The sequence below is a fragment of the Phaethon aethereus genome (genome assembly GCF_964289735.1).
Source record: "Phaethon aethereus genome assembly, chromosome: 3".
Taxonomy (NCBI): Eukaryota; Metazoa; Chordata; class Aves; order Phaethontiformes; family Phaethontidae; genus Phaethon; species Phaethon aethereus.
In genome coordinates, this window is record NC_138576.1 from 1,529,930 (window position 1) to 1,545,265 (window position 15,336).

The 15,336-nt window shown below is 55.6% G+C and overlaps 3 protein-coding genes across 5 annotated transcripts in view; 1 reads left to right on the forward strand and 2 right to left on the reverse strand.

The window, feature by feature from the left end:
- Positions 1–615: 615 nt before the first annotated feature.
- Positions 616–5,569, reverse strand: CENPO (centromere protein O; the record flags this gene model as incomplete). The annotated part of the gene is made up of 6 exons (XM_081998648.1): positions 616–740; positions 2,623–2,794; positions 3,305–3,564; positions 4,397–4,508; positions 4,871–5,040; positions 5,539–5,569. The coding sequence occupies 6 exons, from the start codon at positions 5,567–5,569 to the stop codon at positions 616–618; spliced, it is 870 nt and encodes a 289-aa protein (XP_081854774.1).
- A 634-nt stretch (positions 5,570–6,203) lies between these two features.
- PTRHD1 (peptidyl-tRNA hydrolase domain containing 1) lies at positions 6,204–7,513 on the forward strand (the record flags this gene model as incomplete). Its single annotated transcript, XM_081997081.1, has 2 exons — positions 6,204–6,449; positions 7,138–7,513. The coding sequence occupies 2 exons, from the start codon at positions 6,204–6,206 to the stop codon at positions 7,306–7,308; spliced, it is 417 nt and encodes a 138-aa protein (XP_081853207.1). The 3' UTR covers positions 7,309–7,513.
- Positions 7,514–8,922: 1,409 nt separating this feature from the next.
- The window catches only part of NCOA1 (nuclear receptor coactivator 1), a gene marked incomplete at its 5' end in the record, with an annotated part of 69,183 nt that continues 62,769 nt past the window's right edge, over positions 8,923–15,336 (reverse strand). The window contains 5 exons of one of the 3 annotated variants that reach the window (XM_081998114.1): positions 8,923–10,029; positions 11,170–11,259; positions 12,128–12,311; positions 13,699–13,873; positions 14,689–15,088. In XM_081998114.1, the coding sequence (XP_081854240.1) occupies positions 9,865–10,029; positions 11,170–11,259; positions 12,128–12,311; positions 13,699–13,873; positions 14,689–15,088 (1,014 nt within the window). In that variant the 3' untranslated portion in view covers positions 8,923–9,864. Of the gene's footprint in view, positions 10,180–11,169; positions 11,260–12,127; positions 12,312–13,698; positions 13,874–14,688; positions 15,089–15,336 lie in introns of all 3 variants that reach the window. The other 2 variants (XM_081998113.1, XM_081998115.1) reach the window with 2 other exon arrangements.

Consider the following 15,336-nt stretch of genomic DNA (forward strand, 5'->3'; position numbering starts at 1 on the left):
ACCAGCAAAGCTGCCCCATGCCTGAAAGGAAGGAAATAGCATGTGTAAAGCCACTGCTGGTGCAAAATTTTCTGGAAAGCTCAGTGTCCATGCTCTGAGGGGGTTAACACAGCCTGCACGCGGGCACGGGCTGCTGCTGGCACTAACTAAACCTCAACTCTGTCCCTCAACCCCTTCCACCTTCTAACATGAAGTCCTTTCCTGCCTATAGTAAGCAGGGCACAGATTATTCCACTTGCTCCCCTCTTTTTGAGGTGCACTGGGTAAGTGCATGGTGCTGATGCATAGGGCATTCCCTCCAAAGCACTGAGTTTTGATATAGTTTCTCATTCCTATTGCAAGACGTTTCCCGCAGCTATGGAGTTCTGCGGCACCAACCGCAGAGATCAGCACTGGAACAAACACGCAGCACAGTGCTGAGGAAAGATGACCTGCAACAACAGACACTAGGAAGCCTCAAGAAAACGTTGCTCCCAAGATTCAAAAAGGGCCAATCACTCCTTGGGGGTTTCCAGCAGCAGGGCTGCAGACAACGGAAAACATCTGCACGTCGAGATCACTCCCAGCAGGCAGAGGAGCTCGGGGAGGCACACTGCTGAGGACAGCCGGGGTGGCTTACGGTGCTCCATCCACGCTTTCTGTGGTGCTGCTGAAGGAGCGGAAGGCTTTGTGGAGGGCCACGCGGCGAAACAGGTCTGAGTGAGCTGCTGCCGTCTCCACTAGAGATGCGGGAACCTCCGCTGACAGGAGAAGTGGACGGATCAGTGAGGAAAGGAAAATCGTATTGCCAGCATAAAACTATCTGCTTCTCATTCTTCCCTCATCCCCAGGGAGTTTTTCAGTCTCCCTTGCCAGAAAGTTTTTTCTTCTGATAACCCTCCTCTCTCCTTCCAAACCCTTCGCATCCTGCAGCTCCCCTATGGGATTTGAGAGCGAAAGCGCCTTAAGAAACACCCACTGCTGAAGGGCGAGGACAATAAAACATGGGAGCCTCAGCCACCCAGTTGCTCTCTTAGCACAGAAAACACTGACATTTGTGAGCAAAGGCAGAGCTTCACTTATAAGGGGCTGGCTACTGCGGGGAAAGGTGAGGAGGAAGTGTTAATACAGTACATGACCCCTCCTCCAGCCCAACAGCAAGCCAAGGAGCACCAAGGTTAGGTTCAGCTCGCAGAAGCAGGCCTGAAACTGTGATTGATCACAGAATCATTTAGGTTGGAAAGGACCTTTAAGATCGAGCCCAACCGTTAATGCAGCACTGCCAAGCCCACCACTAAACCACGTCTCTGAGCACCACATCTACACGGCTTTTAAATCCCTCCAGGGATGGTAACTCCACCACCTCCCTGGGCAGCCTGTGCCAGTGCTTGACCACTCTCTCAGGAAAGAAATTTTTCCCAACATCCAATCTAAACCTCCCCTGGTGCAACTTGAGGCCATTTCCTCTTGTACCATCACTTGTTACTTGGTAGAAGAGACCAACCCCCACCTCACCACAACCCCCTTTCAGGCAGTTGTAGAGAGCGATAAGGGCTCCCCTCAGCCTCCTCTTCTCCAGACTGAACACCTCAATTCCCTCAGCCGCTCCTCATCAGACTTGTGCTCCAGACCCCTCCCCAGCTCCGTTGCCCTTCTCTGGACACGCTCCAGCACCTCAACATCCTTCTTGTCGTGAGGGGCCCAACACTGAACAGTGTTCGAGGTGTGGCCAAAATGAGAAGATCAATCCCCTCATCCAGACTGTTGATAAAGACATTAAACAGTACTGAGCCCTGGGGAACACCGCTGTGACCAGCCGCCAACCACAAACTCTTTGGGCTCAGCCATCCAGCCAGTTTTTTACCCAGCCAAGAGCACGTCCGTCCAAGCCATGAGCCACCAGTTTCACCAAAAGTATGCAATGGGAAATGGTGCCAAAGGCTTTACTGAAGTCTAGGTAGACAACATTCACAGATAGCAGAGAGATCACTAGTCCCCACTGCTCTATTCAGAGCTCCATCTAGCTGCATGTTGGTCCACGCGCTCCACAGCCCAGCCAGCCAGCCGTGAGCTGGTGTAGCTGGAAACATGTAAATAATTCTTCAGCCCAGTTTGACATTAGTCGTGACCGGTTAGAAAATAGCGCACATCCAGGATTACGCCATGCCACACCGTTAGGGCTGCACAAGACACCCAGCATTGCGGCCAGTCTTTGCCATACCGGGAGGAGGGAGCGTTACTGACACAGAGGCAGCAGAGCAGGTGGTGTCAGGGAAAGATTTTCAGGCAGAGATCCTTTGTTACGAGTATTTACATCTTTGTTACGAGCAGCCCATCTGTCTGAAGTGATCGAAGCTTGCGCTCACACCTTTCCTTTTTCAGCCCCATATTTCCCCCCCTACAGCCACCCCATCTTGCCAGTATTGCAAGAGATCTGTGCTCTTGTGCTCTAACTACTTACTACAAGATCCAGCACCGATTGCACACAACCTCTTCTTATAATCTTTTCTCCCTCAGAAATATGACAGCTCACTCCCTCTAGTCCCCAAACTCAACTAGAAAGAAACCCCATCTGTCTGCAGAACCACAGCACAGTCTGTCCATCCCACACCCCCAGACAGACCCCCTGCACCACCCACTTACGTCTGCAGGAAATGATGACGTCAGTGGGGAGGCTGCAACAGAGATCTCCATAAAGCAGCCTCGCGTTGAACAGAAAGGTCTTGCTTTTACTTGACATGTTGTAATTAAAGACCAGTAAGTTACACAAGGAGTTCCTCTGCAAGGTTCCTTCTATCTGGTCTGAAAAGTGTTCCTGGAGGGATAAAGACATGAAAACTAGGAAGCAATTCCACCCGTGTAGGACTGGGAGCTCGCTGAGTGCAGTGCCCGCACCCTCCATAGCAGCCTGGCATGCCTATATGCTCTGGGGTGGCTGTACATCAAACAAGTCTTGTGTGGGAAAGACTTAAATAAACAAAGGCTCATGCACAGCCTTAAGCCATGTCCTCCAAATGGCTTTTTGTCCTCCAATGGCTTTTTACAAGATCACAGCTGTTTCAGCTTAGGGACCTTCAGAGGGGAGGACAGTTTTGTGTTTAGCAGTAAATTTTAAATGAGGAAGATGTTCAAGTACATGACAATCGGATGAAACGGGCAACTGAGTTTATAGTCACACGACAATTTGTGAAGTTCTAAAAAGCAGAGCTGTGAGTGCTCCACGTTAAGAAAACTGCCAAGATTCCACCCAGCACTTCTGAGACTTAGAATGTGGTACATCAAAGGGAAAAGGACAGGTGAACAGCATTGCTGGGGCCACTGGTACCTGTAACTGGTCTGCCTGGTACCTCCTCCCTGTGTAAGCGTTCAGGTGGTCCAACAGGACAGACAAGAAGCGCCTGATGTCCGTCTGCAAGTACTTCTTGGCGATCTGCTCCAGCGGGATGAAGATGGGGATGGAGTGGCGGTGAATCTGCACTTCTGGCTTGGTGATCAGGTCCAGGTAGTAGAAATCCAAGTAGGTGCCCTCGTAAGCCGTGCTGATGCAGAAACACACCCCTCGCTTGGTCAGCTTCCCACTGATCCCTTGAGTCCAGAGAGAGGGTTTACTCAGCACTGCTCTAACTCATCACCACCCAGCAGCTTTGCTGGGGCAACACAGACTGCAAGGGGGGCCGAGTCCTCTCGCTACGCTAGCTCAGGGAGTTCCCTCAGAGGATTAAAAGACTTGCAAGAGTTTAGGGACATAAAACACAGCAACTTTGTAATAAGGGACCTCTAACAAGTTCAAGCAGCTTAACGGTAGGTTAAATTCCCGATAACTGAGTTATGCTGCCACTTCCAAACACAGTTCTAGCTCCAGCACAACAGGGAGAACAGGCTGCCCTGGGTGGAAGAAGGCAGCACTCCACTGCCCCAAGGAGAGCATCAGGAACGCTCACGGGTGGGCTCAGCCCACTGGCATTAAGGCAGGACTTGCATCCCCACACTGTCTGGAACACAGAGCAAAGGCAATTCTCATTGGAAACAAAAAAAAAATTTAAAAGTTCAGGGGCAGATGAAAAGAGGGTACTGGCCTCACCAGCTTGCTTGGAAGACCTGAACCACGGGATATCTAAGTGCCTAATTCCCAAAGATTGAATTCATAAGGTAGTTACACATTTTCCACAATCTAGACCTCAGTCTAAATGATACAGTTGAGTAAATAATAGCTCCTGCAACACCCCAGAGGCCTCCTGCAAACAGCAGGGAGTTACAAGGTTACTGCTCTTCCAGCATTTTCAGACTCCAAAGGCTCCAAGCACAACAGCAGCATCGTTAACAGGGAAGCTGCCCTTGACATCGGGCTCATTTTGCAAAATTTAGCACCACAGAAACGCAGCCATTGTCAGAACACACGCAAATCTCAAGACATTACCTGTGAGGTAAAAGACCTGCAGCATGGCCTTAACGCTTTTTATCTTCCACTCTAAAATAGCCTGAGGACTGGGCTGTGCTGGATCTGACATGACTCCTTCTTTCCCAAGTTGCTACAAAAGCCAGAAGAGAAGAGAGGTCAGAAAACTGCTGACGTGAACGTATCACCTGCAGGGAACACAGTCAGGCTACAGAGAAATAACAGCCTGCCTGTGAGAAAAGCAAGATGGCATTTCAAGCAGAAGACGGGAGAAATGAAGCAGAAGAGGGGAAAAAAACCTCAAGAAAAGAGTTCAGAAATGGCCACACAACCTCCAAGCAAGTAGACCCAGCAGTTCTGCACTACATGCTACTAAAAACAGAGGACACCAGGACTGTATGTTGACTCTACATGAATAATCTCAGTAAATCTACCTTCTGAGAGCAGGAGCACACCAGAGCCTCTACCAGATCTCTGCAGCAAGCCCTTTCTCACCTCCTTTTGTTGCAGGTCCACTTTAGCCTGCAGCTCATCCCTCTGGCGTCTCAGCTCCTCCACTCTGGCTTTCAGCCTGGCCAGCTTCTCTTCTTGCTGTTCCATTTCCTCTTGCTTCACGGCTGCCTCATAAGCCTGCGCCTCCAGCATTTCCAGGTGAGCGAACAGCCCTGCGAGGAAAATCACGACCCGCTCAAAAATCCAGGCTGTGATTATTAACAGTCTGCAGTGCGGTACCCAAAACAAAGTAAGTCCAATGTAGATACATAAATAACTTACAATAACTTTTCAAAGGGGCGGAAGGCAGGCAAACATCTGGTAAAGAGGTTTCGGGGAATTTTAAACAGCGAGGCTGAGTGCCAGCAGACCTTAAATACCGGGGTGCCGCACACCAGCTAGCCAGGCTCCGGAAAAGCAGAGTAAGCTAGCAAACGGACCAGTCCTGATCCCAAGAGACTTGCAACTCCCAGTTTTACCTCTAACCCGGTACACAAAGTAGCAAAGTAACTTCTCTGAAGCCCCCATACCCCTAAACCAGCCACACTGACTCAAAGCACAACTCAAGCCAGGGGTGTACTTCTGGCCCCAAGCATTTTGGGGTTCGTTCCTACAGTAGGACACACTTTGCGCTTGGACAGAAAGCGGTCCCTGCAGCCCAGGCAGCTCACCATCTGGTGAATACGCCTTCCCTGCTTCCATCTTCCCTTGCCGCTCTCCTGCGAGTGGGAAGGCAGCTGTCAGCCCTCCCTGGCCAGGCTCCATCCCTGGGGAAGCGGCGACGTGGGGACAGCGAGAGCTCTTCCTCAGGAAACCTTCCTCTTCCTCCTGCTGCTACAGTGGGACTGTGGGAAGCGCCGAGGACAGGGCTAGCACCCGAGCCGGCCCACGCAGGGACAATCCCACGGGCCGATGGCTGAAATGACACATTATAACCCACCATTTTCTATAAGCCACCATTTCACACCAGCCCCACAGGGAAAACCCCCAGGAGTGCAGGCAAGGAAAGGGTTCACAGGCCTCCGCCAGCAGGAGGGGCCCAGAGAGCCACCACAGCCCCAGGCGGCGACAGAGAGGCACCGAGGGGGGCCGAGGCTCTGCCCGGCTGGGTCGGGCCGGGACCCCGGGGACCCCGCCGAGGGGCTGGGGGCGCAGGCGGCCGGACTCCCCGCGGCGCGGTTCCCCAACGGCTCCCCCACTCACCATAGCAACCGGCGCCCAAACTGCGCGCCTCAAGGCCGCCGGAAGAACGTCACTCCGCCTGACGCCATTTCCCTCCCCTCCTCATTTGCCGTACAACAAAATGGCGGCGACACACCACCTCCCCGCACCCGGCATGCGCCTCCCGGCAGGCTGTGCGGCGCCGTACGGAAAGATGGCGGCGCCCGGAGCGGCGGCGGCGCTGGTGCAGTATGTGGTGCTGCGGGGGGACCTGGGCCGGCCGCCGCGGTCGTGGCCGCTGGGCGCGGTGGTCGCGCAGGGTTGCCACGCCGCCCTGGCCGCCGCACATGCGTATCGCCAGCACCCCGACACCTGCGCCTACCTGGCGTTGGGCGGCGCCATGCGCACCGTCGTGCTGGAGGTGCGCGGGGCAGGCCGGGAGCTACGGGGCACGCCGGGAGCGCCGCGCTTGTGGGGGCGGGCGGCCGCCATTTTGGGGCGGGCCTAGCAGAGACTTGAGGGGGCGGTGAGGGGCTGTCGGGGGGGCACCCGGGTCCTAGCCGAGCCTGGCGGGAAGGGCCTTGGCTGCCCTCACGCTGCCGGGGCTCCCCCCCCCCGAGGGCCCCTGGCCCCTGCGGCTGCGAGGCCCTCGGTCCCGGAGGCGCCGTTAATCCATCCCCCGTAACCAGGCAGCACCGGGGGTCGCAGCATGAGGGGAGGTTCGAGGCCGTGATCGGGCACTGCTTGCGGGGCAGCACCTGTGTGGACGTGGGGTTGGGCAGGGCACTCTCAGCCAGGGAAGCTTTCCAGGGAAAAACCCGCTGCTTTGCAAGTTTACAACCTGTGTTGGCTCAAAACCCGCAGCTCCCCCGCCCTGCTGCTTGCAGAGGCTGGTGGTGCAGCCATGGCCTGCAAGAACAAAATGCGGTTTGGGTGAGATACAAAGTACGGGGGTTGCCCACCCTCATACTTGTGTGCAGGCAGCTGGCCACCGTGCCTGTCACCTTTGCCAGAGCGAGTTGCCTTGCTTTGCCCCTTCCCTGCAGCTCTTGTGAGTACCCAACACCGCCTTGCACGCCAGCCCTGACAGCAAGCTTGTCTCTCCCCAGGCTCCAGACGAAGCCTCCCTGATGGCGCTGGCAGAGACGCTGAAGCAGCACAGCATCGACCACGAAATGTGGACCGAGCAGCCTGAGAACGTGGCCACCTGCCTGGCGCTCCGGCCCTACCCGAAGGACCAAGTGCACCAGCACCTGAAGAAATTTAAATTGCTGAAGTGACTGTGCACAGGCAGCTCTCCTCCTCGGCCAGAGCTGAGCTCGCCCCCAGGCAGGCGCCGCAGGAAAGCTGCCCTGTCTCAGGAGCTCTGTGCTAACGCTGAGCAGCAGGTAGTCTTCTCCTCACAGGGTGATAGCAGGGTGATAGCAGTTATGCAGTGTGAAACGGCTCTTTGTTGGGGAGGATTAAATGTTACTCTGTGCAAAATGTGACTATGTGTTGTATTAACCCGCCATCTGTGTGCAGTGGGTGTGCTTGTACATCTTCCCCCTGCCAGTGCAGCCAACTTTTAGGTACTGCCGCATTTGAAAACATCCCTGCTGTTTTTAGGGGTGAGTTTTCCCGTGGGCAGCCCTTGAGCTTCCCTGTCCATCTACCTGCCCATCCCAACAGCTTCTTTCCCTGTGCCCAAGCTCTGCAAGCAGGGCCTGGCTGCCAGCATCGACGTCTGATCCAAATCCGTTTGGATTTGGTGCTGGTTCTGCTGGTATGGCTGTGCTCCCGGCACCTCTCCCACCTCCAGCCCTTGCTCCGTGGTGGTGGAACCATGCTGGGTCACTTTTTCCCCCTGCACCAGTGAGGCTGGTTTGGCCATGACTTTATTCGCGCTGAAACCCTGCAGGAGCCGTGTGAACAGCAGACGGCAGCATTGGCCGGCGAGCTGGGACTCGCTGCAGTCCTCCTCCTGCTGCATTCGGCCTCGTCTATAGTGAAAATGTTTGAAATGAGCTACTTTTAGTTAAAAAAAAAAAAAGTATGTTGTCAGCTAGAAGTGTGTATGCCCCACTTCTCATGCACTGGCTGATTTCCAGCTTCCCGGTGTGGAAACCCCCAGGTTTACATTCGATATTAGGAAAAAAACCTTCACCCAAAGGGTTGTCAAGCACTGGCACAGGCTGCCCAGGGAGTGGTGTCACCGTCCCTGGAGGGATTTAAAAGCCGTGTAGATGTGGTGCTCAGGGGCACGGTTCAGTGGTGGGCTTGGCAGTGCTGGGTTAACGGTTGGGCTCGATCTTAAAGGTCTTTTCCAGCCTAAAAGATTCTGTGACAGTGGCTGCCCACGACTACGGCCCCGGCACATGGCCCTGGCACCGCTCCGGCATCCGCGTCAGCACAGAAACAACGAAACGTTAGCTGGCAACTCCACTGGTTTTTTTTTTCTTGTTTGTTTGGGTTTTTTTGGTCATCTTTAACTTTTGCAAATGTCAATCAATAAAGCTACACATTTTTCCACACACCAGCATGATTTTTAGAGAGAGGGGAAAAAAATCCCCTGTAGCCACCCCCCTTAAAAGTCAGCAGTGAATATTAAAAGCGACCCCCAACTAAAAGAGAAGAAAACAAATTTTTAGAGCTCAGAGCTATTTACAGTGACAGGCTTGAGGGGAAAAAAAAAAAGCTATCTCCCAACAGAGAATTCAATTATTATTATTTTATTATTATTATTTTAAATAGTTTAAGCTACCTCAGCTGTTAAACACAATCAAAGCAGAAAGAACCGACTGCTTAATTTTATTTAATATTTAATCAGAAAATTTTATCTACAATAATTGACAGACCCCTCCCCCTTCCTTCCCCCTAAAAATTATTGCAGTTTTTTCCCCAAACTGTTCTGGTTTTGTCTTTTTTTTGTCTTTTTTTTTTTTTTTTTTTTCTTTTTCCTCCTCCTGTTATAATATACACATTGTAGCCCCCCCTCCCCATTTCGCTCAGAGGCCTGAAACCAGCATAAAACATGGAAAAAATGGTGGGTCAAAATACTCTGGGTTGGGTTTTTTTTTTGTAGTTTTTTTTTTTTTTCCTTTAAAACCGACAAACTCACGATTGCTAGAAAAAGCTGATTGTACGCACAAGCGGGCTGGGGCGGAGGGTAGAGAAGGGGTTTTGTTTAAGCGTGAATAAAAAAAAAGGCTTTTCCCGCAGAAGTCCAGCGCCGATCCCCTTCCGTTCCCCGCGCCGAGACGTGATCAGTGACAGATCCAGCTGAAACTGAGATTGCTCTTCCTCCTCCTCCTCCTGCCGCCGCCGCAGTCCTCCGGCTGCCTTCTCCCCCTCCCCGCCTCCACGAGAAACCTTCCTCCACATTAAGAAGCCAGCAAAATGATTACAAAAATAAGAATCATCTGTAATTTTGGCTTGAGAAACCGACTGTCCCGCCTCGTCGCTTCGCCGACATCCAACGCTTTTCAAAAAAAAAAAAAGACAAGTGAAAAAAAACAGGGAAAAGAAAAAAAGGAGGGGGGGGAAAAGGGGGAAAAATAAAAAGGAAAAAAAGGAGGGGGCAGAAGAATGAAAAAAGAGGGGGGAGCAAAATAAAAAGGGGAAATAAAAAGGGGAAAGAAAAAAGGGAAGAGAAAAAAAAGAAAAAAAAAACGGGGTGGGGAAAACCCACCCCCTCACCCCCAATAAAACAAAAAACCCCCTTTTTGCTCCAAACACTACGAGCTGAAGAATGGCTGCAGGTTGAGATATCAAAAATCTCAGAAAAATATATAATATATATATTTATATATCTCTGTACGTCGTCTTATTTAAATTTCACATTCCTCGAAAAGCGATTATTCAGTCAGTAGCTGCTGAAGAAGGCTCTTCTGCTGGCCCGGCGGCGGCGGCGGCCCGGCGGCGTTTTTCGGGGTGCCCAAGGGAGCCGGCGGGTTGAGGTAGGGATCTCCTACCAGATTCACTGTACACTGTACGTCGGCAAAGACCTGAACCTGTTGTACCTGCTGGGACACAAAAGATAAGAGGGGATTTAGCGGGGCCGGGGCAGGGGCCGGCGGCGGCGGATCTGGGTACTACGTGAAGTGGAAACTCACTAGAGACTTCCTCTAGTCTGGAGCCACCCCAGAGAAGAACTCTTCTGTCTTCTTGTCCTATAAAAAGAAAACCGCTGCAACTCATTCGGCTCTGCGAGGTTCATAACGTTGCTCATCCAAAAAAAAGGGGGGAAAAAAAAAATGGATTTTGGGGCGGGGGGAACCAAAACAACCCCCCCTCCCCGCCCCAGCCTGGCATCCCCTGGGTGAAGGGGAGCGGCGGCGCGGTGGCCGTGCCGGTGGTTGGGGGTGGCGGTGGTGGTGAGCGAGGTCCGGTGCGGCTGTTTGATCAAAATTAAGAGCTTTGGTGTGTTTCGGCGGCGCCGCCGGCGCGTCCCTACGGGCTCTGCGAAACCGAGGCTGCGCTACGGGGAAGGGGGAGGCGACGCCGTGACGCCGGTGGGTGTTGGATGAGGTGGGGATGGAACGGATCGTCCCCGGGAGCCGGAGGAGTCGGCATCGGCGGGCGGCTGGGCACGCGTTGGTGGTGCTCGGTGCTGCTCAGAGGGATGGGCAGCGTCCGGCAGCGCTGCCTGCAGGGATGGACGCCGCTCCCGGAGCCTCCCCCATCCAAATTTCCTCGCTCCGCCATGCTTTAACATGGTGGCCTGGCTGCACCGCGGCGGCGCAGGGGCCATCGGCCGCTCCGATGGTGGCCGAGCCTAGGAAAGAAACCCCCCCGCGCGCTGTCAGCCCAGAGCCGGGGCGAGGGGTGTTTAGCACCAACCCTCGTTTATCTTTCCAGCTCAGCCGTGGCATCACCGCTCTTCCACGCCAGCAAAGGAGGCCGAGAACGCTCGCGGCAGCGGCGCGAGCTTTGGTGCAAAGAGGGTTGGCGAGCGGTGCCGGCGTCCCCGAGGGCTGGCTGTCACCCAGCTCCGGTGGGACCGTGGTGGCTCCGACCCGACCCTGCCAACCGGGGCCGGTCCCAGCGGAAACCAAGCGTGCCGAGCCGGTACGGCCAGGGACGTTCAGCCTTTGCGGGGCGGGGGGAGCCCGTCAAACTCCTCGGGGTACCTGAGATGTGCTTAGCAGTTTCTTACTGACCTGCGCCCCATCTGCTTCAGTTTTCAAAAGGTCAGTGGAGGAAAGCTGGTTGCAGTAAAGGCCCGCGGGTCTCAGCGCCGGGTCATTTACCTGCCAAAAGCAAGATCCAGGCTCAGCCGGGGCTCCTGGACGCTGGAGGGGCACTCGCCGCCCGAGCTGAGCTTTGGGGGGATACGGGGACCGTGGATGGGGCAGCGCAGGGGGACCGCGCCGCTGACATCCTCTGTGGGCTGTGGGGTTTTGGGGGGGATCGGCAAGGGGCCCTGTTTCGCCTTTCTCCCCACCTTCGCCTCGGGCTGCTGCCGGCGCCGGGGGCCTCTCACCCCCGGGGAGCATGAAACGCCAGCGAACTGCTCAGCGAGAGGGGCGAAAGCCACCGGCTCAGCCCGTGCACCGCAGCCAGCTCACGGGAGGGACCAGCCTGCTTCCTCACCGAGCCCCGCAGCTTCTCCCCGGGAAGGCTGCAAGCCCCGGCCCGCAATGCTCCCATGCAAAACCAACAAGCCAAGCACGTCCTGCTGGAGCTTAATGGCGCTGGGACAAACCCCAGCAGCTAAAAATGTCGGAGGCATCTCGGTCTGGCCCGGAGAAGCTCTCGCCAAAGGGCTGGGACTGCGGAAAGGTCCCGTATCCAACCGTTCCCATTCCCCATCCCCACCTTTCACAGCTCCCCGGGGATGCACAACTACAAACGGACCCGCCACCAGCCCACCCGTGAGGGCTGGAGGTGCTGGGGATGCCTGGCACGTCCCCGCACCCCCCAAGGACACACGGGACACTCCGGGTGCCGGCAGCCTCGGGCTCCAGCACAGCGGCGATGCCAGCACCGGCAGCCAGACCTTTGCCGCTCCCCCCTTCACCCCCTTGGGACATCGGTACCCCCAGGGCCAGAGAAGCGAATGCAGAAGCCCTGGGAGCCGGCTGACCGTCCCAGGAGCCGGGACGGCACGGCACTGACCTGCTCCGAGCACATGGAGTTCATCCCCGGCATCTGCAGCGAGTTCATCTGCATCTGTCCGGCCATGGGATTCATGTTCTGGACGTTGGTGTTTCCTCCCGCCATGGAGACGGTGATGCTCATGTTGTTGTACATGCCCTGCTGAGCAGGCGCTGGCTGGCTCTGCCCCGCTTGGCTGAATACGCTGAGAGAGGGAAATAAGCATTACCCCGGCGTACGCGGCGGTGGGAGGCAGCTCGAGGTGCGTGCCCAGCCCCTGGGGTGGCCCGAGCCGTGACGGCAGCCAGCCTGCCTCTCGGCGAACGCCGAGACCGCCCGCGGAAGAGAGCCGGCGGAGCACACAGGAGCCTTGCCGGTCCCTGGGGACAGCGTGAGGGACAGGGAGGCATCAGAGGTGCTGCCTGCAGCAAGGCTTAACCAGCGTGGTGGCTGGGAGGAAGGAAGGGAGTAGAAGTTTTTGACAACAAGGGTGGTGAAGCCCTGTCCCAGGTTGCCCAGAGAGGTGGTGGATGCCCCATCCCTGGAAACAGCCCAGGTCAGGCTGGACGGGGCTCTGAGCAACCTGCTCTGGGTGAAGATGTCCCTGCTCACTGCAGGGGTGGGACTAGATGGCCTCTGACGGCCCCTTCCCACCCAAACCCTGCTGTGAGTCTGTGATTCCAAGCTGGCCGCTGCACAGACATCCACCCTCCGCTCCTGCTGTAGCAGGAGGCTCCCCAGTGTGATGGGGTAGAGCAGGAGAAACACCAGTGCCAAGAGAGGGATCATTACAGAGCTTCCGGCTGGCTTAAGGGTCAGTCATATGCAAAGCCCTGGTCTATGTGGCACCGAGTTCACCTCTTCGTGCTCCTTCCAGTGTCCTCCTCAACACCCAACCATTCCCACTTCTTCTCCAGGCAGGAGCACAGCTCTCCATCGCAAGGCAAGGTGGAGCATCCCACCTCCCAACAGAGCTCCCACCTCATCCCACCCAGCCCAGTAAGCTCTCTGCTGCTTGACCAGGACAGGTTAGCTGAGCTACCTGCACAGATCCAAGACACAAAGCAAGGCATCCCCCAGGTGAGCTTTTGGGGTTTTTTCCCTCAGTTCTGGAGATCTGAAGCTCAAACCTGACTCATGGAAAAAAGGCAACAAGTCTGGTGACTCTTCCCATTTGCTTCCCTACATCAGAGCTGGACACAACTTAAGAGGGTCACGCAGTCACCTGGGACTGCTAGTCTTGACTCAATTTATTGTCACGTTTTCTAAGCCCACTTTCACGAGAAATAATTAAGCCACTCATTTAATTACAAGCCAAAGACCTGCTTCATGTCTTACTCAACACACATGCTGATTCATTTAAATGCTGTGGGCTTCTGGCTGCCTCCGAGGCGAGGACGAGAACAGGGTCATGGAGGATGTCACGGTAGGAGGACGCAGCCTGCGCTCACCACGTGTCCTCAGCCAGGTGTCACCTACAGGCACCGCCGCCCCTGCCAACACCCTACCAGGCAACCATCACCTTGGTGTCACCTTGCTGCCTTCTCTCTCTGTCACCCGTGTGCTCCAGGTTACCCCCACCATGATCTTACTTGCTATTCCCCATGGCTCCTTGCTGCCAGGTCTTCATGTCAGGCGACTGGTAGCCCGGTGTCGGCGGAGCCGGCTGCAGCATGGGGCTTTGCGAAGGCGGGAGCTGGGGTGACATCAGGGGGCTGCTGGGGCTGAGCGACGGGGCAAAGGCGGGTTCGCTTTGCTGACCCATGCCTGGGGAAGGACAGACAGTGTCAGCGGTGCCCAGACCCCGCCAGCAGCCCCGGTTCCCTCCTCCCCCCCTGCAACCGCTGCCATCGAACCAGAACTATCAATCAGCCTTGACTTTCGGTCTCAGGGTCTCTGGTTTTTGTTTCGAGCAGCTGTATCACTCAAATGTAAATATTTCAGGGACAAAGGAGCAGGGAACCCCCCCCTTCAAGTGGTTTCCATCAGCAGGTGTTCCCCTTTAGCATCAGAACCTGGCTGGGAAACAGCCAGGGTTACGGTGAGATGATGCCAAAGGAGGTTCCTGCGGAGCTGCTGCCGCCGCAGAGCAGTTTTCTCTACTCGTCAGCGATAGCCACCTTGCTGAGACCCTGCACTGACGCTCGAACGTGAAGTCCTTCAAGACGGTGCTTGTCTGCATGCAGTTCTGCACCGGCTCACTCCTCTCACAGGAGCTTGGTGCCCACACACGAGGCGTAAGCTGCCTGCAGCTCATTTCAGCCATCTCGGCGAAGCTCTGGCCTTTTTCAGATCGTATATATTTAAGGCAGCGCAATTTAGAGGACTGCCTTGCAGTTCGACTTTCAAGGAAATAGTTGTGGATTTTCCCAAATGATAGCTTTTTTTTTTTTTCCAGATTCAACCAGAAAAGGTCCCCTTGGGAGGTGGAGACCAGAGACCAGACCAGTGTGCAGGCCGGGCGAGATGGCTGGGGACGAAGCATGGGGTGACGGGCGAGCAGGGCTGGGCTGCAGCATCCTCGAGGGTCTCAGCTCTGCCCTCCGCCTCTCCCTCCCGATGCAACCAACCGCTCGACGTACCTGATCCTGAATACTGAAAGATGTTCTGCTGCATCTGCGGGGTCATCCCGGCGCCGAACTGCCCTCCGACGCTGCCCATCATCCCCCGGTTCACCATGCTGTTGCGGTTGGCCAGCGCGGCCTCGGGGTTGGACGCCAACGGCGAGAAGGGGCTGGTGGAGGTGGGAGGGTTTCCCGGAGTCGTACCATAGTTTGGGGGGTAAGGAAACTGCTGGGGGGGTGCTTGGGGCAAGCGAGCGGCTCCGATCTGTACCGGGAGCCCGGCGGAGGGAGGGAGGTTGTTTCCGAAGCTTTGCTGTCTCATCAGGATGGCTCGCTGCTGCATGAGCTGCCGCTGCCGGTGCTGCTGGCTGTAGAGCTCGCGCTGGCGCTGGGCCAGCATCTGGGCGTTGAGGGGAGGCTGCGGGGAAGGAGGGGGATGCCCTAATTGTCACCGTTACCCTCCGGCTCCGGGAAACAGCTCAGAGCCCCCCGTCCCGGTGCAAGAGCCGTGGGTGCTCCCCTTCCCTGGCTTGGGGTGCCTGTCCTCGGTTTGCAAGGAAAGCTGGAAAAACCCTGAAAGGCTGTAAATTGGCACGTTTACACCACTGCAGGGCAGAGCAGGTCGGTGATATTAAGAGATTGACCTCTGGACATGCCGAACGGGAA